General features: G+C 43.5%; 2 protein-coding genes across 3 annotated transcripts; one reads left to right on the top strand and one right to left on the bottom strand.

The window, feature by feature from the left end:
- Positions 1-955: 955 nt before the first annotated feature.
- Positions 956-19,081, bottom strand: Lias (lipoic acid synthetase). 2 transcript variants are annotated; one of them, XM_028765259.1, is made up of 11 exons: positions 18,976-19,081; positions 18,263-18,432; positions 16,646-16,739; positions 16,077-16,157; positions 14,007-14,163; positions 13,878-13,935; positions 11,703-11,831; positions 8,470-8,615; positions 7,202-7,272; positions 6,003-6,114; positions 956-3,187 (listed from the first exon to the last, which is right to left on the bottom strand). In XM_028765259.1, the coding sequence occupies exons 1-11, from the start codon at positions 19,018-19,020 to the stop codon at positions 3,129-3,131; spliced, it is 1,122 nt and encodes a 373-aa protein (XP_028621092.1). In that variant the 5' UTR covers positions 19,021-19,081; the 3' UTR covers positions 956-3,128. The 2 variants fall into 2 exon arrangements, with proteins under 2 accessions (XP_028621092.1, XP_028621093.1); XM_028765260.1 differs by lacking the exons at positions 13,878-13,935; positions 14,007-14,163; positions 16,646-16,739.
- A 147-nt stretch (positions 19,082-19,228) lies between these two features.
- Positions 19,229-22,348, top strand: Rpl9 (ribosomal protein L9). Its single transcript, XM_028765267.1, has 8 exons — positions 19,229-19,272; positions 19,655-19,701; positions 19,788-19,903; positions 20,289-20,384; positions 21,108-21,240; positions 21,566-21,646; positions 22,053-22,167; positions 22,281-22,348. Exons 2-7 carry the CDS (start codon positions 19,656-19,658, stop codon positions 22,157-22,159), a joined length of 579 nt encoding a protein of 192 aa, XP_028621100.1. The 5' UTR covers positions 19,229-19,272; position 19,655; the 3' UTR covers positions 22,160-22,167; positions 22,281-22,348.
- Positions 22,349-25,231: the final 2,883 nt, after the last annotated feature.

Raw genomic sequence — 25,231 nt, 5'->3', positions numbered from 1 at the left:
TGGCTTACAAAACATAAAAACCATTGGCTTTTTGGCCCCTCAGAAAAGCTTTGCAGACATCTCATGTTGGTTTAAGGATTAACCCTTATTTGTAAGACTCCTGAGAATTGATTCATGGATTAGTTGTTCTGTATATTTGTCAATAGGATTATAAACACACAGACAGATTTTAGTCTTGCTAAATCAGTTAAGATTAGGCACTCCTACACCAGGCAAAAGTGCCACACACCTTAAATCCCAGTCTATAAAGTGAGTTCCAGGTCAGCCAGGACCACACAGAGAAGCCCTATCTCAAAAAAAAAAAATTAGGTACTCCTTTTTAATTGCAGGAAGTGTCTGCGTAGAGTGGAAAAGTAATTGTGGAATACAGCTATAGTTCAAAAGGTAGAAAAAATGAAAATGGAAGAAAATGGGCCAAAGACAGAGCCTTGGAAATTTGCTGTTTATGATGGGGAAGAACATATACATGGGTACAGCAATTTGAGACTCTTTTGTCCTTTACTGTATGAATTAAAGACCACGGTTTTAAAAAGAAAGTGTGGGGCCAGTAAGGTGGCCAAGTGGGTAAAAAAGCCACTTGCCACCAAGTCGGACCTGAGTTGAATTCCGTTGGAATCACATGGTGGAGGGAGAACTTTAATCCCAAGTGCTGTGATTAAAGGCATGCGCCACCACTGCCCGGCTAAAAACTTTTTTAAAATGTAAAAGAGGAGTTGAAGACTGATTGTTTCTAGTGGCTTCCTTGAACCACGAAATCATTTACGACACCCACTTCCTGTTTGGTGGTGTAAATGCCCATAATTAATAGAACCTGTTTGAAGAGATTTTTTTCTTTGCTGCTGAGAACACTCTAATATCGGAAGTAGATTTTTATTAAGAGACCACTAGCACGAAGAGGCAGGTATGGACAGCCATGACCTGGGAAAGTTCTAAAATAATAAAGCTCAAATTTATCTTTGACTCAGAATCCTGTCTTTGTTTATTTTGTGTCTTACAAAGGAGATTTTATGTGGCTATATCGTAAAGCATGTAACATGGATAATGTCATGTAAGATTTTAAAATAAATCAACAAAAAGGCTATGGGGCCAGGGCTGCAGCTCGGTTGGCTCCAGTACTCTGGCCTACACGGGTACTCACACACAGACACCACTAATTATGGAAGATAACACACATACAAGTAGTTTTACAAAGTAGATCTTATTTTAAAATTTAACAACAACAAAAAGAGGCGTGAGGCCGAGTGGAGTGGCTCCTCCCTGTACAGTGGGCACTTGGGAGACAGAGCAGGCAGATGCCACGAGTCCCAGGACAGCCTAGACTACAGACGTGAGTTCCGGGATAACCTTTGCTACACAGTGAGACACAGACAGGAAAATAAAGGCTGGTTTTTGGTCTGGAGCTGAAGAGGATCATGAGGGATAGAATTTTGCTTGCAGCAGGTAAGGAAGGTGACTTTGGGTGGCTTTGCTGCAATCTAGACGGGCCTCAAACTGTGTATTCTTCTCCTTCTGCCTCCTAAGGGCTGAGTTTACGAGTGTATGCCTGGCCTGCAAGTGTTGCAGGCCTATAATCACAGCACTCAGGGACAGAGCTAGGACATCCAGAGTCATCTTTTACTACACAGCTGGTCGGAGGCTAGCCTGGGCTGCATGAGACCCTGTCTCAACAACAAAAAGTCCACATCCAGTTTGGAAGGACAGATAATAAAGGGCTTTGACCCAGACTGGCCTTCAACTCACAGCAATCTTCCATGCAACTGCTGAGGTGCAAGTGTATACCATCATGTTTTACCCTGTGCACACATGTATGTTCTGCTCTTTGTAAGGAACCCATCATAATTGAGGACAGCATGAGGTACCAGTAAGGGCTGTGTAATCCAATAAAACAGAGTAGGAAGGAGCCCGTGCCGGCCCGGAGGCTTTGGGACAGTTGTGGACAGCACTGAGTGCATGGGAATGGGATTCCTGGAATGCTGGTTGATGTCCCTGCAGGAGGAAGTTCCCATCAGGACCACAGAGGCTCTACCCCAAAGGGAGAGCGAGGGGAGCACTGGCCGGAATCAGCTATGGGTCTAGCTCAACAACTCTCTAATCATCTCTATCCCTAGACTCCAGAGAGTGGGAAGCAGCCTAGCATTTAGGCTTCTCCTCATGGGTGCTGAGCCAGCCACTGGGGCACTGCTCCTCAACCTGTGGGCCGTGACCCCTGGGGCCGCTTATCCTGCATATCACATATTTACATTACAACTCATGAACAGCAGCACAATTACAGTTATAAGTAGCAACAAAAAAAACTTTTCCTGGTTGGGGGTCGGCACCACTTGAGGATCTGTATTAAAGGGTCTCAGCGTTAAGAAGGGTGAAAACCACTGCTCTAGAGCATGGGTCAACACAGAGGCCACACCCTTAAAGAACACCGACTCCCTCCTCAGCACTGACATGACCGGGAGCTGTCGAGCCCTTCCTAGCTCCACACTGGGGTGCTGACTTATCTATGGAGGGTTTTTAAAAGATTATTTATTATGTGTCATGGAATCCGTATGTATGTTCCTCTAACTACACACACACACACACACACACATACACACACACACACACATACACACACATACACACACATACACACATACACACACACACATACACACATACACACATACACACACACACACATAAATAAATCTTTTTAAGAAAAGAAATGTCATATGGGTTATTGTGGTTTTAAGATCTTCTACATGCTAGAACAGACACTTTTAAATTACAATGGCAACAGCAAACCGTTCAGAGACGATCATATCATCACTGACAAAGATGGGGACAAAATAGGTCGGCAAGGAGTCAAATGAATTACTACTAAATGTGCCGCTTACAGGGTTACGGGCTTCTTCCTTCCTTCTCTTTTTCTTTCTCTTTTTCTTTCCTTTTTTTTTTTTTGAGACTGGGTCTTACTCAGAAGGCAGGATGGCCTGGGTGGAATTACAGGTATATACCATTATCATGCCTGGATCAGACATCAGACATTTCCGAATGGTGCTGGTTTGCATGCACAGGAATCCTGACAAGATGGCACCGCCCTCACACCAACTGGAAGCAAAATCTTAACACTCCTGTGATCTTGAAGGTCTTGGCTAAATTTTAGAAGCTTTTGTTTTTCTTTTAGCCACTAGATTTTTCAGGAAAAATTCACCTGTTTAGGAAAAAAAAAAAAAGAATACATTAATATCATCCTAAGGTAAGCAGCAACAAGCTGCTGTCTCAGAACCCCGCCCCTCACAAAGCACACTTATATTTACTGGTACTTCCCTCCTGTCAGGTCTCAAAGGCAGCATTTATAATCTAAGTATTCCTTATCTTTGGCATTCCCTGATTGTTTTAATTTTTTAATTTTTGAGATTGTAATGTATTACCACATCTCCCCTGCCCTTTCCTCGCTCTGTAACAGCACAGGCCAGCTCAGGGACCAAAAAGGATTGTTTCATCTCTACACTCTCAACTATTATTCCTTCCAGTACCCAAGTGTTCTGCAAGATGGCTCACTGAGCCCGTGGGCCTGCTTCTGCGTGCTCTTCCCACTGTGAAGGCTTATTCCTCGCCGCTGACAAAGTCGTTTCAGAAAGTAGTTCCACCATCATTAGCCGGGATCTGATGCTTATAAAGCAGACAGACCGCCCTGCAGCTGAGCACTCATCTGATGGAATCTCTCTCCCCCTGATTCCCCTCCAGGGAAGCCAGAGCTCTCCTTCTATAATGGGCTTCTGTAAATATGTGGAGTGGAGTCTGAGCTAGCGTGCTCACAGAACGCTCCCTTCCAGCCCATTAGGCTTCACTCGTGTGGCTTCAGATAGCGCAGCGCTCCTGCTGCAGCGCACCCCAGAGGCTTCATCTCATGAGGAGTGGGTCACCTCCTCTCTGTCATCTTACAAGTACAATCAGAGTGCAACCATCATCCATTCATCTCCAAGGATCCTGAGCCTCTTGTCTGTACTGCTCAGTCCTTCGTCTGAATCTGGTAGACACAGAACAATGGTCACCAGGAGCCCACCATCTGAGCCCCAATGCTCGACACACCAGGATTCTATCTTTTAGAAGTGACTTTAAAAACACTAAAAGATCATAATTCACTCCTTTCAAATGTTGGAAATTTCCTCTTAAATATTACTTTATGCTGCACACGGCTGTTCAAGCCTTTAATCTCAGGCCTTGGAGACAGGCACAGGCAGGCACGGGCAGGCAAAGCTTTGTGAGTTTGAGGCCAGTCTGACCTACATGATGAGTTCCAGGTCAGCAAAGACTATACAGTGAGACTGTGTCTCTAAACAAATAAAGAAATTAAAAATCACCCACCACAAAAAAGAAAAGATAAAAAATAAAATAAATATTACTCTAGGTACTCACTTCTAGAAGCTAATACTGGTTCTAGCCTATGTATGTATGTATGTATGTATGTATTGTATGTATATGTTGTATTTGTGTGTATGTATATATATGCATGTATTGTATGTATTATATGTATGTGTATATTATATATGTATGTATGTATGTATTGTATATGTATGTACTGTATTTATGTACTTCCAACCTGCCAGCTATCCTGCTTAACTCTCACTTCTAATTCACAGCCTGTTAATCAGTGCTGAACCAAATTCCTGGAATTTTTATTAATTTTAAGAATCTCAAACATGAATATATATTTTGATCGTATTCTCCTCTACTCTGTCCCCTAACTCCTCCCATACACCCCAACTTCATGCTTTTTTTATTACTATTTAAGAAACAACAGAGAGTTCAAATTCTTGGCTTTTATAACTAGGATAAACTGTTCATGAGAATATCTTAAATTTATTTTCTTTTCCTGTTTTTGTTTTTTTTTTAAAAAAAAAAAAAACCACCCAAGAGTCTCATGGAGCCGAAGCAGGTCTTGACGTCACCACTGAGGTAGCTGAGGTGATCTGACCTCCTCCTCGCAGCCGATAGGCACACGGGCACACACCACCACGCCGAATTCCCTTAGATTCCCTGACAGCCATACTGAGTATCATCGACAAGAGAAGGTTGATTTTTTTTTCTACACAAAATCCTAACTTATATCTGTGACTCAGATCTCAGTGCACACAGAAATCCCTTAAATGACCATTTATAATATTAACATATTTTGTAGATATCCCAAACACCTAGTTTACCAATCCCAACTTCGTACCCTTAACTAACGGGGAACAGCTTCCTCTTCCGTCCTCCTGAATGCTGCCGCTGCAGCCCGACTACCTGACTTCTTTCCTACTCTCCCCTGTGCTGCTGAGAACTGAACCTGGGGCCTACAGCATGCTCGGCATGAGCTCGACCACTGAATGACATTCCTAGCTCAAAGAACTTTTTAATCTCTTGGAAAATGTCTTTACTTTCATAATCAGCTCAGTCAGCTGACCAAAGCAAGAGCTACATACCAAAAGTAAAAAAAATATATTAAGTTAGTAAAACCACTAAAAAGTTGTTTAGGGATGAAATGATTAGTTTTCCCTTTTATGTCAAAGGATCAACAAGATTAACTGTGCAAGAGGCAATGCTATGGGCTTCCAATGCTTACATGGATCTGGAATTGGCAGCACGGAGATGCGGCTGGCACCACCGTCAGATGAATATACATTTTCTAGAAAACTGTATCACATGTGCTGTATGCTCTGTTGTTTCTGGGAGATCTGCTACTGAAAGTCACACATGGAATAACCGACTATGCAAACGGTTTGTGTTCTTGTCAAATGGCTGAGATCTCAAGAACAGTGAGGACGTGTACGAGAAACAAATGAAGCTAAAGAGAAGCTTTTAAATATGACCCAATGGAGCAAAGCTATGAGAGACATTCTAGGAAAAGAAGACCTCGTTTTATTCCCCTGGTAAGAGACAACCACAGCCATTGTAACTTGCTTTAGGGCTCTAGTGCTTTGGGATGGAACGCAACTGTGGGGAATTAATGGACTAAGTGGAGCCACCCCCTGCAGTCAACCTACCTGCTTTATATGAAGATCGCACCAGAGGGCCACTTGCTGTATAGTGAAATCCAAGTTCATTTCCTACTTTTTCCCAGTATTTGAACTTCTCAGGAGTAACATATTCTTCAACCTTGATGTAAATAATCACTTTAGATCAGACTCCAGAATTCTTAGTAATCTGATTCTATATAAAGTCTATACCATGTATCTGGAATGGCTCATTATTTATCCAGACTCCTTCCCTCTCTTTCGTTGGATTATTTGCTGGATTCTATCAGAGCATAACCACCGGAGAGTTAGAGAGGAAGAAATAGCACTTTGTACTACATTAGCTGTTCCAAAGGGTAAAAAAATACCCCAAGAATATAGAGATCATTTATATTTGTTCTTTATTATTAATAGAAGGCAGACTTGGTCATGCCTGTAAGGTTCTGTGTGTGCATATGTCCATGTGTGCGCATGCACACTTTCGTAGGTGCTTATGTACACGTGTATAGCCAGAGACATTGTTGGAAGTTGTTCTCAGACATTTTTCACCTTCTTTTCCTACAGGGCCCCTCAGTGGCCTGGGACTCTTAAGGAGATCAGGCTGGCTGGCCAGTGAGCCCCAGGATCTACCTGTTTCCATCTCCCCTGTGCTGGGATTATAACCATACTCCTCCATGTCTTAAGATAAAATAAAAAGTGTGTTCTGGGACTTGACCTCAATCTGCAAGCACTTTAACATCACTCCAAGACCTCGTATAAGATGCCTGAGGACAAGACCAATTAATCTGTCTTGTATGCTATGTTTAGCACTAATCCTGGCAGGTTTTATTTTTGTTTGTTTGGCACTACTAGAGGTTGAACCCGGGCCTCTCACAAGCTAGTCTCAAAGAGCTTGCTGTAGCACACGGATACTACCCGATACAATGTTCTCCATCATAGAAACAGAAAACTGCCTTCCTTCTCTTCAGTCAGCTTTGTCTTTCAGGCAACTGTAACCAAGTCGCAGGACCACCAAATGCCAGGAAGTACTATGGCCCAACTCTTAACTCTGGAGCAGTTTGTGTAACAGTAAGTACCAGCACCACTGCTCTATGTGACAATAAGACGGAAACTTCTACATACACAGGACATTATCCCACAAAGCTAGTGGTTTCTAATTTCCACCTGTGGACAATAAAGATTTACTTCAAATTACTAAGAAAAGATTTGGCAACTCAAGACGTTTGTACCTTAAGGTGGCGCTTTGTTGGCTGCATATACTGCCCTAGAGTTAAACAGTCCACATCGGCTGCACGGAGAGCTGAAAGGGGGGAAAAGCAAAGATTCCACTTAGCAGGTGCTCAGTTACAATTACAGATGTAAGCACAGGTCCTGTGAGGAGGGCTTGCACGCTGTGGGCTGTAACTGTCATAGGCAATACAAGATGGGAGAAAACCCATTCATTCAAAAACATTGAGCCATGGGCTCCGATGAGGATTGGAACCACAGCAATGATAACTGCAGTAGTGTGAAACTAGGAGACAGAGGGGAAATATAGGGCTGGACCTGGTGACGCACGCCTTTAATCCAGCACTTGTGAGGCAGATGTAGGCAGATCTCTGAGTTCAAGCTCAGACAAAGTTCCAGGAGAGCTAGAAGAACACTGGGCGGGGGGTGGGGGGGGACGGGACAAATTTAATGCTATCAGATAAAAGCTAAAATAGGAGATGATCTAGAGCAGGAAGTCGGTTAGGCATAAAAGATGGAGGGAGATGACCCTAGAGAAGCCATGGCCAAGCCTGGAGGTATGTTATCTTTCCTTTACTGTGTCTCTAGTCATCTCCATGCTTAGGCCTACATTAAAATCTTTTTTTTCTTTTTCTTTTTTCTTGATGGCTGGAGAGATAGCCATTGTTGCTAGGACTGAACTCTTATCTCTTTGGTTGTGAACCTAGCCTTTAACAGCTGAGCCATCTCACCAGCCCTAAAGTCTTTTCTTAATAACTCCAACTCTAACTGAATTGGGAGTGGAAAAAAAGGCAAAGGAACAACTATTCTGAAGCAAAAAGCATTCATCTGAGCCAAACATGCTGTATTAGGGTTTTCCTTGGTGAGCAGGTTGTGTTCTCCGAGTACGACTTGACCTGTGATGTACCAGAATCCTCCTCTGTCAGTTGTACTTGGTAGACAAACACCTACCGCTAAGCTACAGCCATGGCTTCAGAGTCTTGCTTATCTACCAACGCCTGGTAGCTAACTTCCTCTCAACCCAGCCAGTGGCAGAAATGATCTAAGAAGGCTTCCTTCCCTCGCATGTTGCTGTTTGCACCCATGTCCTTTCTACTTCTGGACATGGAGGCGGGGATGCTGCCGCTGGCCCACCCCTGCAGCTCTAGGTGCTGTTCTCGGGGTCACCGGCACTCACGCCTGCGGAGGAGGCATAAACTAACAGGTTCCTTAGAATGGAGCCTCTGCCACTCCAGGGAAACGGAGAGGGCTTGTTTTTCAGCTTCTTTACCTTTCATCGTGGCATAGACTTGCTCATCCGTCTCACCGAGGCCCAGCATTATTGATGTTTTGGAAACAACATCGGGCTGGACCTCCTTGGCGTGTTTCAATACACGAAGAGACTGGTCAAAATTGGCCCGGGGATCACGAACTTTCCTGGAAAACAAGGTGACTGTCAGTGACAAAACAAGTTCAACCAACTACACTGCTATACAAGCAAGCTGGAGGACCAGAAAGCACATTCTAGGAGAGTGCTTCCCGGCCGGGTGGGTGGTGGTGGTGGCGGCGGCGGCCGCACGCCTTTAATCCCAGCACTTGGGAGGCAGAGGCAGGTGGATTTCTGAGTTCGAGGCCAGCCTGGTCTACAGAGTGAGTTCCAGGACAGCCAGGGCTACACAGAGAAACCCTGTCTTGAAAAACCAAAAAAAAAAAAAAAAAAAGAGTGCTTCCCAACCTTTCACAGGGTTGCCCAAGTCCATCAAAACCCACCAGAATTTACATTACTACTCATAACTGTAGCAAAATCACACTTGTAACATTATAGTTAGTGGTCCCTACAAGATGAGGAACTGTATTAAAGGGTTTCGTCATTAGGAAGGTTGAGGACCACCACTCTAAAATATATGGTTCACTGAGCATATATGTCAATAGTACATTTGTGTACAAAGTTTACTAACACTGAAAAGAAAACCAGTCTTCACTGGGCTTCCTAGGTCTATCAACTCTTCAGGCCTCCCAAGTCTTGAGACAGAGAAAACCATACTAGAAATTACTCGGTTTATACACTGAGAGATTAGAATTCTGAAACTCAAAATTATAATGGCTTCTAGCAAGAAAAGAAACCGGGCAGAAGACAAGACAAACCTCTAAAGAAGGAACGTTCACTTTTGGGGTTGAAACTTTTATGAGCATTTCTTTCCTGCAGGTTGGACTGCCCTCTGCTGGCGAGTAATAACACTGCAGGCTCAGAGGAAAAGCATTCTGGAATTTTCACTGGGAAGATAATCTTTCAGAAGTGAAACCAGAGAGACTGGCACCCACTGCAGGCAACATCACCAAAGGGTTGGTACAGGCCGGGTCTACCCTTCAACACTGGCCAAACCACTATGGTTAAATGAGAAGAAAGGCAAAGGGCTGGAAGTAACTAATATAAGGTCAGCACTTGGCTGAAGCAGCCTGTGTTCTATACTTTTATTTTGTTTTAATTTAAATAAAAGGCAGGGGTTTGAAGAGATGGGTCAGTGGTTCAGAAACCGGCTGCTATTACAGAGGACTCAGGTTCAATTTCCAGTACCACAAAGGGTTAACAACTAGTCCCAGGAGACTAACGTCATCTTCTGGCCTCTATCTTCCAGGGGCTCTGCATGCACACAGTACACAGGCAATACACCTATATACGAGGAGAAAACCAACGACCAATAAGCTATCTTTGACTTGTACATAGATGTCTGTGTCCTTGCACACGTGCATACTCGCACACATAAATGCAAGTTAAAAAAAACAGCAATTTTAGCCGGGGGTGGGGTGAGGGGGTGGTGGTGGTGGCGCACGCCTTTAATCCCAGCACTTGGGAGACAGAGGCAGGCGGATTTCTGAGTTAGAGGCCAGCCTGGTCTACAGAGTGAGTTCCAGGACAGCCAAGGCTACACAGAGAAACCCTGTCTCGAAAAAACAAAACAAAAAAACCCCAGCAATTTTAAAAAGTCATAAAACTGACAGTATAGAAAGTTGTCCCTTCATGAGATAGTCATGCCAGCCCTGTTGGCCCTGGACTGGAAAGCCCCTCACCTCAGCCTCCTGACTTGTACATGGGTACACACATGTGCTGGGCTAGGATGACAGCTGTGTGCCACTACACTTAGCAAGATACACTTCGAACATCTGTTTTTATTGTTTACTCACTCTGTGTGTATGTGTGCGTGCGCATGCGTGTGAATGCTCACAGTGGCACCCGTGGACACCAAGGACAGCTTGCTGGAATTAGTTCTCTCCTTCCAGCCTGTGGGTTCCAGGGATTGAACCCATGTCATCTGCCTCACCAACTCGCACTGCACCCGCTGAGTGGTCTACCCAGCCCAGAATTATTTTTTACAAAGTGTTCTCCATGTATTTCCCCACTGGATTACAGCTGTGCTCTGGAATGCTTGCAATCCAGGACCGATGTGCTTGGTACCATTCACTGTAACTTCTTGTGATTTGAGACACAGAGCAGTAAAGAGTAGCTAATTAAATCACAGCCAAATACCCGATAAAGTTAAAGGAAAATATTAATCTTGTCTACAGTTAAAATATGTCTTAAGTTTTCTGAAATCTGAATATACTCATTATGTAGAATAACAGTTCTTCATAATTCCTTTTTTTTTTTTTGGGCTTTTCAAGACAGGGTTTCTCTGTGTAGCCCTGGCTGTCCTGGAACTCACTCTGTAGACCAGGCTGGCCTTGAACTCAGAAATCCGCCTGCCTCTGCCTCCCAAGTGCTGGGATTAAAGGCGTGTGCCACCACCGCCCGGCTTTTTTTTTTTTTTTTTTTTTTTTAAAGTATAGCCCAGGCTGGTTCCCAAACTTTTGATCTCTTGCCTCGGTAAGGTCTGGAATTATAGGGCAGGGTCATCGACAGTCATCCTGTCTACTTTTTAGAAGATTTAAAACAAGCCATTTTCCTGCTGTATAATTTCCCATTTCATAAGTATTCTTTGGAAAAAAACACAATTCAATACATCTGCTGTGAGGCTGCCTTTAGAGCTGCGTCTGCGGTGCCTTGAGAGAACGTCAAAGAAGATGCTCAACTCACTATGTGTCCCTCAAACATTGTCAGCATTAGCAGTCCTAGCACATCAGCATATGTATTTACAGGTTTAAACACAATACTGACATGACTGGCTAGAAACATATGAGTAACGTTTGAATATTTTAAAAAGACTTTTCTTTTAGATTACGTGCATATGTGTGTGGCTGTGTGGGAGTGTGCACATGAGTGCAGGTGTCAGTGAACCACCCCGCAGCAGGAGTAACAGGTGACCAAAGCAGAGCAGGAACTCTGGAAAGCATGTGTGCTCTGTCACTGAGCCCGCTCTAGCCCTTGGTCACTCACTCTTGGCGGCTATCTTTTCTGACTTCCTACTAACTTGTGAAGAAAGAGCAGAATGAAAGGATCGAGAGAGGAAGGGAAGGAAGGGGAGAGGAGGAAGGAGCGGCTTTGAAGTGAGAGTTCCCAGCATGCTGTGACCACTAACGTGCAATCACCTCTGTAATTCTGGAACAGTCTCCACGTTGTGTGCATACACATCTAATCCAGACAGAGCCACCTTCTCTACCGCTCTCAGATCTCCTCGGAAGTCTGGGGTGAGGCATTCCACGAGGATCTTTGGATTCCTAGGAGGAAAAGGTAAGCAAAGAACTGAGGATGAGAGCTGGCAGGTCTGTTGCCCACACAGACTGTCACCACTGGCTGTAGCACTTCCGCAGCCCTTGGACCGTGTAAGGAAGGCACAGACACAAAATGGTCCTAAGTGAGCAACTACATGAAACCTCTCAAAACAGTGACCTGCATGCACAGCGCAACCAGGATGCCTACCCAGACAGCAAACAGTAGAATCTGACTTTCAAACCTAACTGGACTAGGTAATGAAAAAACAAATCATTCAAAGGAACCAAAATATAAGACATCATTATTATCATTATTATTTTACTATTTGGAAAACAAATTGGGACATTTCTTCTGTGGTGGCAAATGGCACCTTCTTCAACTTTGATTGCTTCTGTAATTCATCAGACACTGTCCTCACCTCCTCTAGGCAAAAATCTCTCCATGAGCTGAGCTTTAAAAGCTGTTTCTGGGTTTGCTGAATCATGAGTTGGTTTTCTTTTTTAATGAAGTACCAACCAAACAATAATCTTCCTGTTTCTATGGTGGCTGTGTTTATCTAGTGAAGCACTGTACTGTGAACTAGGTCACAGAGCTGTTTGCAATCCCAGAGGCAGAGTGCAGCTGTTCCCTGAGAACAGGTAGGAAAGACCACACTTGTCCCCTTGTGTAAGATGCTGAAAGATCACAGTGTGTGACTCTGAAACTGACTTTCTAAAACCACACCTGAGATGCATTAGTGGCTTATGAAAGAAATGCTGTGAGCTCAAAAACACAAAATATATTTTTTGAACCCTAACAAATAGAAAAACTGGTAAATCAGTAGAAAAACATGTGTTAGCACACTAGACCTTAACACTAGCACCAAGTTACAGAAATGATTTAGCTCCTTTTGCTTTTAGAGCCAGAATCTGACTATGCAGCCCTGGCTGGCCTGGAGTTGCTATGTAAATCAGGCTGACCTTAAATTCAGAGGTCATCCTGTCTCTGCTCTTGAACTCTGGGATTAAAGGCATGTGCCACCAATCTGTTGAACTTTGCTACTTTTTAATGTTTTTTGAAATGAGTGGAATTAAATTTTTTTTTTAAATGTAGACTGTGAGTAAAATTGGCAGGACAGACAGATAAAAATGAAAACTGTGTCCAGACATGTATTTTACAATGATGGTGTTTATCTCATCTTACCTTAGGCTTTTTAAAAAAATTATTTATTTATTTATTTATTTATTTATTTAATGTATATGAGTATACTGCATCCCATTACAGACGAGTGTGAGCCACCATGTGGTTGCTGGGAATTGAACTCAGGACCTCTGGAAGAGCAGTCAGTGCTCTTAACACTGAGCCATTTCTCCAGCCCACTTTAGGCTTTTTGCCCTTCTGCAGATCTATTTATTTCCACTTTCTGTGTGTTTTGCTGCAAGTATGGGTGCTGGATCCCCTGTGGAGTTAGGATTGGTTGTCAGCCACCATAAGAGCTGGGAACTGAACCCAGGTCTTCTGCAAGAGCAGCACAACATGGTTTGTTTGTTTGTTTGTTTTTCCAGACAGAGTTTCTCTGTGTAGCCCTGGCTGTCCTGGAACTCTATAGACCAGACTGGCCTTGAATTTAGAGATCCACTGACTCTGCCTCCTGAGTGCTGGGATTAAAGGTGTGTGTTACTACCGCCCAGCTTAGCACTACATGTTCTTAAATGTTTAGTTTTCTGTGTGTCTAAAGGGAAGGGGGAAGCATCAAACCTAGGGTCTTGAGCATGCTAGGCAAGCATCCTACCACAAAGCTGTATCCTCAACTAACTCTTAAGTAGTAACTTAATAGGAACTCAGTGCTGGGCTGGATGTGGTGGCTCATCTTTAATCCCAGAATTTGGGAGGCAAAGGTAGGTGTTTCTCTGTGAGTTCAAGGCTGACCTGGTCTATATAGTGAGTTTCAGGACAGCCAGAGCTACATAGACTCTGTCTCAAAAAAAGAAGAGGAAAAAAAGAAAGAACGAAAGAAAGAAGAGATTAAAAAAAAGGCCTCAAATTCACATGAACGAACGTCAAACAAGTACCTTTCCTTCAAGCACGACACGGTCTTGGCGATGTGCGAAGCTCCCCCATCAAGCACATCTAGGAAGAGAAGAAGCTTCTGTTCAAGCTGTGCCACAACTTAACTAAAGCCGCAGGGACGCACTACTAACCATCTCGATCCACCGATGTCAGGACAACGTAATCCAGACCCCACTCTGCGATGGCTTTGGCCGTATTGTCGGGCTCACTGGCGTCCAGTGGAGGGGGGTTTCTTGCAGTCTTAACAGAACAAAATCTGCAACCTCTTGTGCATGTGTCCCCCATCAACTAGAACAGAGACGTCGCGATTTATATCAAGTAGCCAGATGACCCCCAAGAATACAATGCCAAAAGAAAATGGCACAGAATGTCATCAGACTGGGTCTGTGTATAAGGAATCCAAAACATTCCAGATTAAATGATATCTGGTTAAGAAATACAAATTATGTGGAAAAAGAAAGGATACACTCAAGTAGAGTGTTAAGGGAACTGGAGGGGGTATGGGACCAGGAGGGAACAGATAATTTTATAATTTAAGGGGCCAGCAAGATGGCTAGTGGGGAAAGGTACTTGCCAAGCAAGTGACCTGAGTTTGATTCCCACACCCCCTGTAAAGGTGGGAAGGAGAACAGACTCCACAAAGTTGTCCTCTGACTTCCAAACACATCTCCACATGTACACAGTCATCGTCATCATCATCAACAACAACAGAATTTAAACGTAAAGCCAAGGGTGGTGATATGTGTCTGTAATGCCAGCGCCTTGGAAGCTGAGGCAAGAAGAGAATCAGATAAGAAGAGCATCAGTTCAAGGTGAGCCTGGGCTCCACTCAGTCTCAGAATTTAAACGGGAGATGGCTCAGTGTTTAAGAGGATAGTTTTTTTCAGAAGATCCAAGTTCAGCTCCCAGCACCTACATCGACTAAATATCTACATGCACCTGCACTCACAGACACATACACAAAATTAAGAATAATTAAACTGGGTGGTGGTGGTGTGTACCTTCAATCCCAGCACTTGGTAGGCAGAAACAGGCAGATCTCTGAGTTTGAGGCCAACCTGGTCTACAGAGTGAGTTCCAGGCCATCCAGGGCTATGTAAAGAAACCCTGTCTCAAACAAATAAACAAACAAACAAACAAACTAGAAATAAGATGAAATAATGGGGCCCCAAGGTAGAGCTTGTGGAGAGGCTAACATTCTGGTCTCTAACCAGAGGATCAGGTCGTCTGTGGTATTGTTTATCTGTGGTATTGTTTACGTGTTTATAACACTTAGTCATAGTTTGTAAAGATTTCTCACAACTCAATAATCAACAAGGAATGATTCGGAAAAAAAAAATTTTTTTTTTTTTTTGAGACAGGGTTTCTCTGTGTAGTCTGACTATTCTGAAACTTACTCTGTAGAGGCTAGCCTCAAGCTCAAGAAATCTACCTGCCTCTGCCTCCCGAGTGCTGGGATTAAAGATGTGCACCACCGCTGCCCAGCTGAAAATATACTCTTTTTTTAAATGGCATTTTATTTATTTTGTGGGTATGGGTATGTACATGTGAGAAGACACCAGGACATAAGAGAACAGCCTGTGGGAGTCGGTGTTCTCCTTCCACTGGTGGGTCCTGTGGGCTGAACTCAGATTTCCAGGCTCGACTGCATGTAACTTTACCCATTGAGCCACATGGCTGCCTGAAGATAAATTCAATGGAAAGATGAACAGGCAGATCTGAGTGGAGTTACTCTGCAAGTATTGCTTGTTAAATAGATGAGATAGAAAAACATTCACAAGCCGGGCGGTGGTGGCGCACGCCTTTCATCCCAGCACTTAGGAGGCAGAGGCAGGTGGATTTCTGAGTTGGAGGCCAGCCTGGTCTACAGAGTGAGTTCCAAGACAGCCAGGGCTATATAGAGGAAACCCTGTCTCGAAAAACAAAACAAACAAACAAAAAACAAATAATTATGAAAATATTTCCAAACATTCATGCAAACATATACCCTAAGGCACCAAAGAGTTCAATATCAGATACATGGAAGACCCAATAACAGATTAATTCAGAGAAGGTGAAGTCACAAGGTTCTCTCTTTGTGATTTTATAAACTCATATGTGGTAAGAGTCTCACTGGCTGTTCACAGTATACATTTTTAGGAGGGAGCATAAACATCTCTGTACCATGCCTGAACTAAGCTGTAGAGACCAGGTGGCCTTACCATGATGGTGGCTGTGGCTGTGGCATATTCCCCACCTCCCCAACACTCTCCAATGTTGGGACATCGGGCTTCCTCACATACCTGTGAAAAGGGGAAATGATGAAGCAGGGTAAAAGGACCGATCTGCCAACAATGAAGTATTAGGCATTTTAAATTACTGCTTAAGTTTCCAACAGAGTTCAGAAGAAATATAATCACTTTTTGTTTTTCTTGTAGGAAAATCAGACTTGGTTTTACATACACTAAGACAACACTGAAATATTCTCCCAGCCCCTAAACGTCTATGTACATTCCTACTACTGCTGATAACACTTCACTTTTCATCTGTACCTGCTTTCCTTGCCAAAGTTTATATACTCATTAACCATCTTTTTGGTCTCATTTGGCACCAACCACTTTGTAATCTGAGCACCCAGGAAGGTAAGGCAGGAGAATCACAAGTTTGAGAACGAACAGGCCTATGTTACACAATGAGACTGTATCTCAAAAAAACAAAACAAAACTTTACAAATATGGAGAAACAGTACAGACATTAGGTAAAACGGAGAGGAAATACACTGGCCACTTACTGTGTGGAGATTTAAATTCCGCAATGTATTTTTCAGTTTATTGTAATTTTTACCCATGGGTATCTTTGTCTTCAACCAGGGAGGTAATCTTAACCTAGAGAAAGCCAGAGAGAATGGTCTATTACCAGCCTGTGGAAAACATGTACCTTTGCTCTAACAGTTTCCCAGGATAGCCTTTTCCATATTTCTGAACTAACACAATTCCATCATAGTCGTAAGAACAAAGACTCAAAGTTAGGTCTGCTTAAACTGCTTTAGAAAACACTGACACGGAGTCTAAGGGGGTGCTATGCTTATACCTACCTTCAACCGTACATTGCTACACTGTTCTAATTAAAGGAAGGATATGTCCTTCCCTATGAATACTACAAATTACTACGGTAACTCAGAATACGGAAAGAAGCCAACTGCATACTATCTATTCTGCATTCCAGATTCTAGTCATTAATAAAGAGAGACAAGTTGCTAATTTCAGTGGTTCATGTCAGTGTTGCTACAATTTAAGCCATGGAGGTAGTAGGATCAGGAGTTCAAGGTCAAATCTAACTACATAGTAATTTCAAGGTTAGCCCAGACTATATAGATGAAACTCTGACTTAAAAGAAACCAAGAAATGAAAAACAACAACAAAAAAGACAAGGTCTAACCTTCGGAAAGAAAGCTATATCCTTGTTTTTTTCTGACTATATTCACTTCTGATCTAGAAGCTGTTTAACAAAGTATTTTTGAAAACAACACTGTACACCACTCTTCTGTTACTGTTTGTTTACTGTGTTGCTAGGAATCTGGCATCCAGAGCCTTCTACAAGCCATGCAACCATACATCATTAAAAAACAATTAAGATAAAGTAAACATAGGCTATATGTAAACTTTCTCAGGAAAGGAACAAATTAGAACCAGTGCCTGGGAGGTAGAAGCAGGCAGACCTCAGTTCTGAGTTTGAGGCCAGCCTAGCCTACAAAGTGAGTTCCAGGTTAGCCAGGAACAGATAGCGAGTCCCCATCTCAAACAAACAAACAAGCAAAGAGTAAGTTAGATGATCAATGCCCATTAACAATTAAAATTATATGAAGGTATAAATCAATAAAGTAAGCCAGGTGGTGGTGGTGCACGCCTTTAATTGCAGCACTTAGGAAGAAAAGGAAAATGCATCTCTGAGTTTGAGGCCAGCCTGGTCTACAGAGAGAATTCGAGGACAGTTAGGGCTACACAGAGAAACCATCTCCAAAACCATAAATAAATAAATAAATACCAAGAGAAAAACCTATACTCTCTCAATTAGATGCTAGATAGAAAATGGGATATGGCAGTATAAAATGGTCAGGTCATTTTAGGAAGGATGAAGAAAATGGTCAAAGGGTACAGAAAAATCTACTACAAGGCTTGATTAAAAACAATGCACAAAGCCGGGCGGTGATGGCGCACACCTTTAATCCCACCACTTGGGAGGCAGAGGCAGGCGGATTTCTGAGTTCGAGGCCAGCCTGGTCTACAGAGTGAGTTCCAGGACAGCCAGGGCTACACAGAGAAACTCTGTCTTAAAAGACCAAAACAAAAACAAAAACAAAAACAAAAAACAATGCACAAAATCAAAATGGCCTCTAATATTCAATTACCTTTCTCCTTTCTGGCGCTTTAAGTTTCCTTTATATTCATCCCAGGTACTCTTGTCTGCAAGATCGCCAGACACAAAATCTTGAAGGTCTGGTCCATTATGTAAAAATTCCTTTTTCTTATCTGACAAAGAACTTAATGCTCTAACCGAGCACGTATATCTTCCAAATACCTACAGAAAGGGTTCAGTACAACATTCACTCAGTAGACTCTGGAATAAATTAGTTTTAACCCATTATAATACCAAAGCTAAAGAACTGATTCAGAAATTACATAAAACGATTTAAGAGCTCAAACTACGTAGATCAGAATCTGAAAAAGACTCAGGGTGAAAGAACCGCAAGCCATGGTGGCTCAAACAAGTAATCCAGAACTCAGAGGAAGCAGAGTGAGGAGGATTCTTTTGTCTAAGAATTTAAGTTTCAGGTCAGCCTAGGGTTACAGGGACCGTGATTCACACTCAGCCCTGACGAATGGGAAAAAGTGGGAATCAGATCAAAGTTAACTGCTAAATATAGATTAGAAAACCTTAGGAAGTGATTTAACATGCCACGTTTTCACGTCTTCTATTCCTAAAACAGGTCCTAAAAATATGTTGTCAACAAGTTTGCAATAATTAAGATATGCCACGGCTTTCAGGGCTTTAAAAAAGGATATCTGGAACAATTTCCCTAGTTGTGAACTTGTCATAAGCAAAGGCGTTCCTGTCGCTCACCCGGGACCCAAGGCTGCGAGCTGCATCCCAGCAGCGTAGAGCCATCCCCTCTTTTAGGTCTTAAGAAAGGCAAGGGTACATGGGAACAGCACTCCGGGAACAAGATGCGTCTAAAAAACCCGTCGCTTTACTTATGACGCAATACGTTATCGCCAACATGCGCGACTCGACTAGCTCCGCGATCGAGTCGTTTTGCCTTAAAACCGTCGCTCGGTCGTGACGCAACACGCAGGGTCCTGACGGGTTACAAGAACGTGATGACGAAGGGCGTTCTCTCTTTGCCCCATCTACTGCGAGGTGAGGAGTTTAGGGGCTGTGTGCCCTGGGAATCTGAACCCATCCTCTCTTGGGGACGCCGGCGGCATGGACCCGATGCCCCGAGTCTTTGTCCCAACTGTTCCCCAGCACGACGTGCGTCTTTTGGATTTGGTGGCGCGAGCTGGAAGTTGCGTTCGGGCTTTCAGGCCCATCCCGGCTGCAGCCCTTCCGCCATGGCACTCCGCCGGGGCCCGCTCACTCCCGGCCCACGCGCCCTCGGGCCACTCCTTGTCACGGACCCACTGTGTCTTTCACGCCGGATTTCCTAGCTGGCGATTTCCGTTTGTAGCGGAACTCTGCCCGTTGTCAGGTGTAGAACGTTCCCTGCTCCAGCCTTCTTACTCGGGTGTTTGTGTTTCAGGATGAAGACCATTCTCAGCAATCAGACTGTCGACATTCCGGAAAATGGTAGGAGGCTCATGCTTTGCTCTCACTTCATTCTTGCATGCTCTAAGCCCTGGCCTGTGGTCTCACGAGTTCATCTTCTCTTCTAGTCGACATCACTCTGAAGGGGCGCACCGTCATTGTGAAGGGCCCCAGGGGAACTCTGCGGAGGGACTTCAATCACATCAACGTAGAGCTGAGTCTTCTTGGGAAGAAAAAGAAAAGGGTAAGGACTTCAATATCGTGTGCTTCCGATGCTTGTTTTTAACAGCATGCGATTTGGGGCCTTTGGCCGGGCGTGGTGGCACCTTTAATCCCAGCACTGGGGAGGCAGAGGGGTGACTTTTAATTTAAAGTTACCAGCTGGGTGCCTGGAGTTAGAGATTTTTCTTTGGTGAAATTATAAAACCGAATCCAGTGCCCGAAAGCCCGGTAACTAATATTAAACACCCCCCCAATGTGTGTCTTGGTTGTGTTCTCAGAGTTTTGGGGGGAGGTGTATACCTGTTGTTCATGTGACACACGGAGTATTTGTATGCCGCTTTGAGTGCTCTTGGACTCGCCAGATAAAAAATGTTGCGTTTTAGTTCTAAAGTTTTGCTCTGTTACAGCTCCGGGTTGACAAATGGTGGGGTAACAGAAAGGAGCTGGCCACTGTCAGAACCATCTGCAGTCATGTTCAGAACATGATCAAGGGTGTTACACTGGTAAGCCAGCCCTCCACACTGCGTTTTTTTTAACCCTTTGTAAGAGGTTTTTTGGATGTGTTTTGTGTATATAACTGTCTCGGCCCAGGTCTGGGGGGGGGGGTGAGTTGCCACAGATGAAACCTAGGAATTTGCTGGGCAGGCTCCTTGAGTGTGTGTGTGTGGGGGGGTTGATAGATAATATGCTCTAGTGGAGATGAGGTTACTAGTTGACATGTGGATAGAAAGGGTCTAACTTGTGCATATCTGAAGTCACTGTCGGTTCCAAATCCTTTCTCCCAAAATACAACTAATGCTGAAGAGGTTTGTTTCATACATGTACCCCGCACTTGGTCTCTCATGTACCTGTTGCTCCCACTTCCCATGAAGGACTGGGCTCTTTATTTACCTTGATGGTTTGAAGTCCTTTATCTGCTGGTGTCGGTAATAACTCCACAAATACTGTAATGCCAAAAGAGAGGCTCTTGTGCTCTCATTGAAAGGATGAGATAGTAAAGCAAGGCTCTTTAGTACGATGTGTTGCAATTTGCAGGTGGTAGGTATGGTGTGTATGTTAGATTTCCAAGTTACAGCAAAAGCACCTTAGGGATTTAGAGTTGACTCGGGCCCTGGGGGCACACATGGGTGATTCCAGGGAAAGCTAAAGAAGAGGAATCTTAATTAGGCCAGCCTGAACTGAAAAACTTTGTTGAGGATTGCTCACAGCTCACATGTTTAATGCAGGGCTTCCGTTACAAGATGAGGTCTGTGTACGCTCACTTCCCCATCAACGTCGTTATTCAGGAGAATGGGTCTTTGGTTGAAATCCGAAACTTCTTGGGTGAAAAATACATCCGCAGGGTTCGGATGAGGACAGGTATGTGTGGACCTTCAGGAGTGACGGGGAAGTTGCTACAGTTCTGTCCTTGGGTGGGGTCTTAGTGTTTGAGTGAAGGCTATTTTAGCACTATCTCTTTTGATAGTTCTAATAGCTTGAGGTTTTCCTGAAGAGGGAGTGTGCTGAAGTAGTTGAGAGATAGAGCAGCTTTTTGTGGGATCTGGGAGACACATTTGTCATCTGTGAGGACAGTGTGTTCAGAAGTCCAACCCTAAAATCTTAGAGAACTTGATTGGTGCTTGGAATTTTAGATAAGAGTTATATTTGTGCGATCTCATGTTAACTATCATGTTCTCGCTTTCAGGTGTTGCTTGTTCTGTCTCCCAAGCCCAGAAGGATGAATTAATCCTTGAAGGAAATGATATTGAGCTTGTTTCAAATTCAGGTATGTATATTTATGTCATAACAGATGCTAACATTTTATCTGAGTCTTGAGGTAGAATGCATGTCTGATTTCTTTGTTTCAAAACTTCAGAGAAATAATAGAATCATTATGAATCTGTTCTATATGTAATTGTGTACTGTACTTTGTATCAAGAATACAAAGTGGTTCTGAATGCTCTGCTTGTATATGAACCTCAAAATGAGTGGCACATGGCTGCCTTTGTTGGAAAAGTATTTGTTTTTATGTCTATTGGGGTATGTGTGCCACTGCTCACTTGATCCAAGGGGAGTGAAGGAGTCCCTCTGTCCACTGCGCAGGCTCCGGGGATTGATTTCTGGTCGGTTGGACTTGTTTAAGATGAATTTGACTAGTGAAGTAATGGTTTTGTGTGCTTCTTCCTGTATAGCGGCTCTGATTCAGCAAGCTACAACAGTTAAAAACAAAGATATCAGAAAGTTTTTGGATGGCATCTATGTGTCTGAGAAGGGAACCGTGCAGCAGGCTGACGAGTGAGGCCTCAGGTGGGTCCCTGTGTCTATGACTGCTTCAGATGAGCGCAGTGTGCTAAAAGTGATTAAAGAACTTTCCAGGCAGGAATATTGACAAAAGTTTACATATAATTGTTTTTTTACAGATTCCTAGCTCCAGAAACAAGATCCTGATCACAAGTACAGTTTGGGCAATAAAGGACTTATATATTGATTTGTATGTCTTGATTTTTTTCTGATTACTTAATGGGTCAGCTGATACTTTTGTTTTTTGTGGGGAGGTTCTTCATGTAATCAAGTGGCTTAAAATAGCAACAACAGGCAACCATCCTAATGGATGTTCAGTGAGTGTAGCACTTTGGGTAGGTCCTACAGGTGTTTGTCTTTGACACAGGTATAGTATTGACTGTTGGGTCAATATTAAGATTAATAGCTGGGTGGTGGCGCACGCCTTTAATCCCAGCACTTGGGAAGCAGAGGCAGGCGGATTTCTGAGTTTGAGGCCAGCCTGGTCTACAGAGTTCCAGGACAGCTAGGGATACACAGAGAAAACAAACAAAGATTAAGAATAATTAAGAGCTAGAAAACACAGGTCCCGATGGTTTCTTTGTAGAGTTGTAATTCTAGCACTGAGGGGGTTGAAGCTGGAGGATGAGGGATGAGGGGCCAGTGTGGACTAGAAATTACAATGAACCTGGGGTTGCTGGCTTTTGAGTATAGGATTCTAGATGTAACAGATCTGGTGTTTGTGTGAGTTACTTCCCTACCCACTTGGGCAAGTGACTTGTCGGCCCCAGAATTGTAAATGTTAGGCAAACAGTCCCAGACCTGTGACTCCTTGGAGAAGGTTGTCCCCTATGATGGCCTCAAATTCCACCTACTCACTGCTTGGATCAAAGGCAAGTACCAAAACACCCAGCTTTTAATAGTCACCCATTCACCTTCCATTTGAGGCAGTGTCTTCCCTGGGACTAGGGTACAGGTAGTGTCCAATCTAACTGCCTGTGTCCAGAAGTGTTTCCCTCGAGCTAGAATTGTCACCACTTGTAAATTTTGCAAGAGCAACACTGTAGTATTGCTACACCATCTACAGCTCTGCCTTAACCAAAACTAGAATGTCTGGGCTGGTTGAGAGCATTTGCTACTCATTTTCTGGTAACTTGGATGCCTTGAATGGCCATTCAAGGCTATGGAGACCCTGACTCAACCAGAAAAGGGCCAGGTTGAGTTGTCAGGATGCTGCCTAGGATTAACAAAGTTCCAGCTAGCAGCACAGGTAGATGTGGCTTGTCTAGTCTAATCAGCCTTCAGGGCTGGAAGCAGAAGAGTGTCAGCTATGTATTTGGCCAGTTTAGGGAGACAAGACAATTGCTGAAATTGACCAACCAGCATTAGTTAAATGGCATTAACCAGGTTATTTGGTATAGCACTGGAGGTTAAAACATTTAGACACAGGGTACTTCATTTCCCAGAGGTTAAATACAGTTATGGCAATATTTAAAGATGTAATGAGAAGTGGGTTTTATTGAATATGTAAAATGTGTCTTTTTCTGCAGCTACTCAGAACTTTTCCTTGGTATATCACTGGATCATGAGCTAATTTCCATTATGATCCTTACATGTGCCCAACCCCCAAGTATGGCAGCCATTGGGCTAGGAACTTTGCATTTAGGGAACTTTGGGAAGGTGTTCTGAGCTTAGCTCAATAAGAACACATTGTATTTAAGGAAAGGTTTTAGTTGGGTATGTGGTATATTCCTGTAGCCCCTGCAGTGGAGTTGAGGCAGGAGGGTCAGGAGTTGAGCTTATCCTGAGATACCTATTATCTGAGATAATAGTCCAACTTGGGCTGTATAATAGGTGAGACCCTGTCTCAAAACAAAGGTAGTAGTGATGGTTAATAGAAAACTGAACTGGGCATGGTAGTACACCAGTAATTTCAGCTCTTAGACTGAGGCAGGAGGATCACTGCCAGTTCTAAGTCAAGGCCTAAACATGTTATTTGAATTAAGGGTTGGTTCCAAGTTCTTTGCCTTCTGCATCTTTCAAGGCTAACATGAAGGTTTATGGAAGTCAACGTGGTTTTTAAAACTTTTATCAAGTTTTTCTGGAGTGAATTCAAGTGGCAAAAGAAAAACCTAAGTGGGGCAATAGACACTCAGTGCTTAAGAACACTTGTTGCTCTTGCAGAGGAGACAGGTTTTAGTCCTACCTCACAGCCATCTGTAACTCCAGTCAGTTCTAGATCTAGCGTACCCTTCTGACCTCCCAAGGTACCAGGTGAACGTCCATGTGCGTGCAGGAAAGGCAGTTTTAGGGTTTTGGGGTCTTTTAAAGCAAAATTACAGCTTTTTTATGTGGCTTAGAGGACAATTGTTTAGCCAACTATAATGGGTGTCATCCTAAAACCTAAGAACTGCTAAACTTGGAAAGATGGCTCAGTGCTGATGAGCACTGGCTGTCCTTATAGATGACCCAGGTTTGGTTCCCATCACCACGTGTTGGCTCACAGCCATCTGTAACTCCAGTTGCAGAGGATCTGATGCCTCTTCTGGCTTCCAAGGACACACAAGTGGTATGTATATACATATAGGCTAAACACCCATACACATTTTAAAAAGAAAAACCTAAGACTGGAAAGGTGGTGGTTGTGCTAACCAGGAATAGAAAAACAGATCTGCTGTTAGATTTGGCTAGTCCAGTAGCAGCTTTATCGTTGTTTTACATGTGCTGTCTCTTTGACTTTGTTCTTAAATTAGTGCTGATTATAAGAATTTTAATACTTCGGGGCAGTGGTGGTGCACACCTTTAATCCCAGTGTTTGGGAGGCAGAGGCAGGTGGGTTTTTGAGTTCAAGGCCAGTCTAGTCTACAGAGTTCCAGGATAGCCAGTGCTACCCTATCTTGAAAAACACAAAAAAGTATCCTAATTATGCCTTAAGTTCACTATCTAACGAGAGGTAGATCTGAAATACAGTTAAAATCACTAACACTTTAGAATGGTTTTATCACTAAGGCTGTGTGGAAGAACCACTTTTCTTTGACTCCTAAGTCTAACTTCCTGGAGAAGGTTGGCAGTGACTGGGTAATGTGACTAG

This window comes from Grammomys surdaster, unplaced genomic scaffold (assembly GCF_004785775.1).
Source record: "Grammomys surdaster isolate TR1022 unplaced genomic scaffold, NIH_TR_1.0 150, whole genome shotgun sequence".
Lineage (NCBI taxonomy): Eukaryota > Metazoa > Chordata > Mammalia > Rodentia > Muridae > Grammomys > Grammomys surdaster.
Note: the sequence above shows the minus strand (reverse complement) of the source record. Positions and strands in the feature narration are given on the sequence as shown.

Coding starts and splice junctions, on each gene's coding strand:
- Lias (XM_028765259.1), bottom strand. CDS start 19,020: ATGGCTCTACGCTGCTGGGATGCAGCTCGCAGCCTTGGGTCCCGG. Junction 16,158..16,645: donor GGAATTTAAATCTCCACACA/GTAAGTGGCCAG, acceptor CCCTTTTCACAG/GTATGTGAGGAAGCCCGATG. Junction 14,164..16,076: donor CAGCCACAGCCACCATCATG/GTAAGGCCACCT, acceptor TCTCTGTTCTAG/TTGATGGGGGACACATGCAC.
- Rpl9 (XM_028765267.1), top strand. CDS start 19,656: ATGAAGACCATTCTCAGCAATCAGACTGTCGACATTCCGGAAAATG. Junction 19,702..19,787: donor TGTCGACATTCCGGAAAATG/GTAGGAGGCTCA, acceptor CTTCTCTTCTAG/TCGACATCACTCTGAAGGGG. Junction 19,904..20,288: donor TTGGGAAGAAAAAGAAAAGG/GTAAGGACTTCA, acceptor GCTCTGTTACAG/CTCCGGGTTGACAAATGGTG.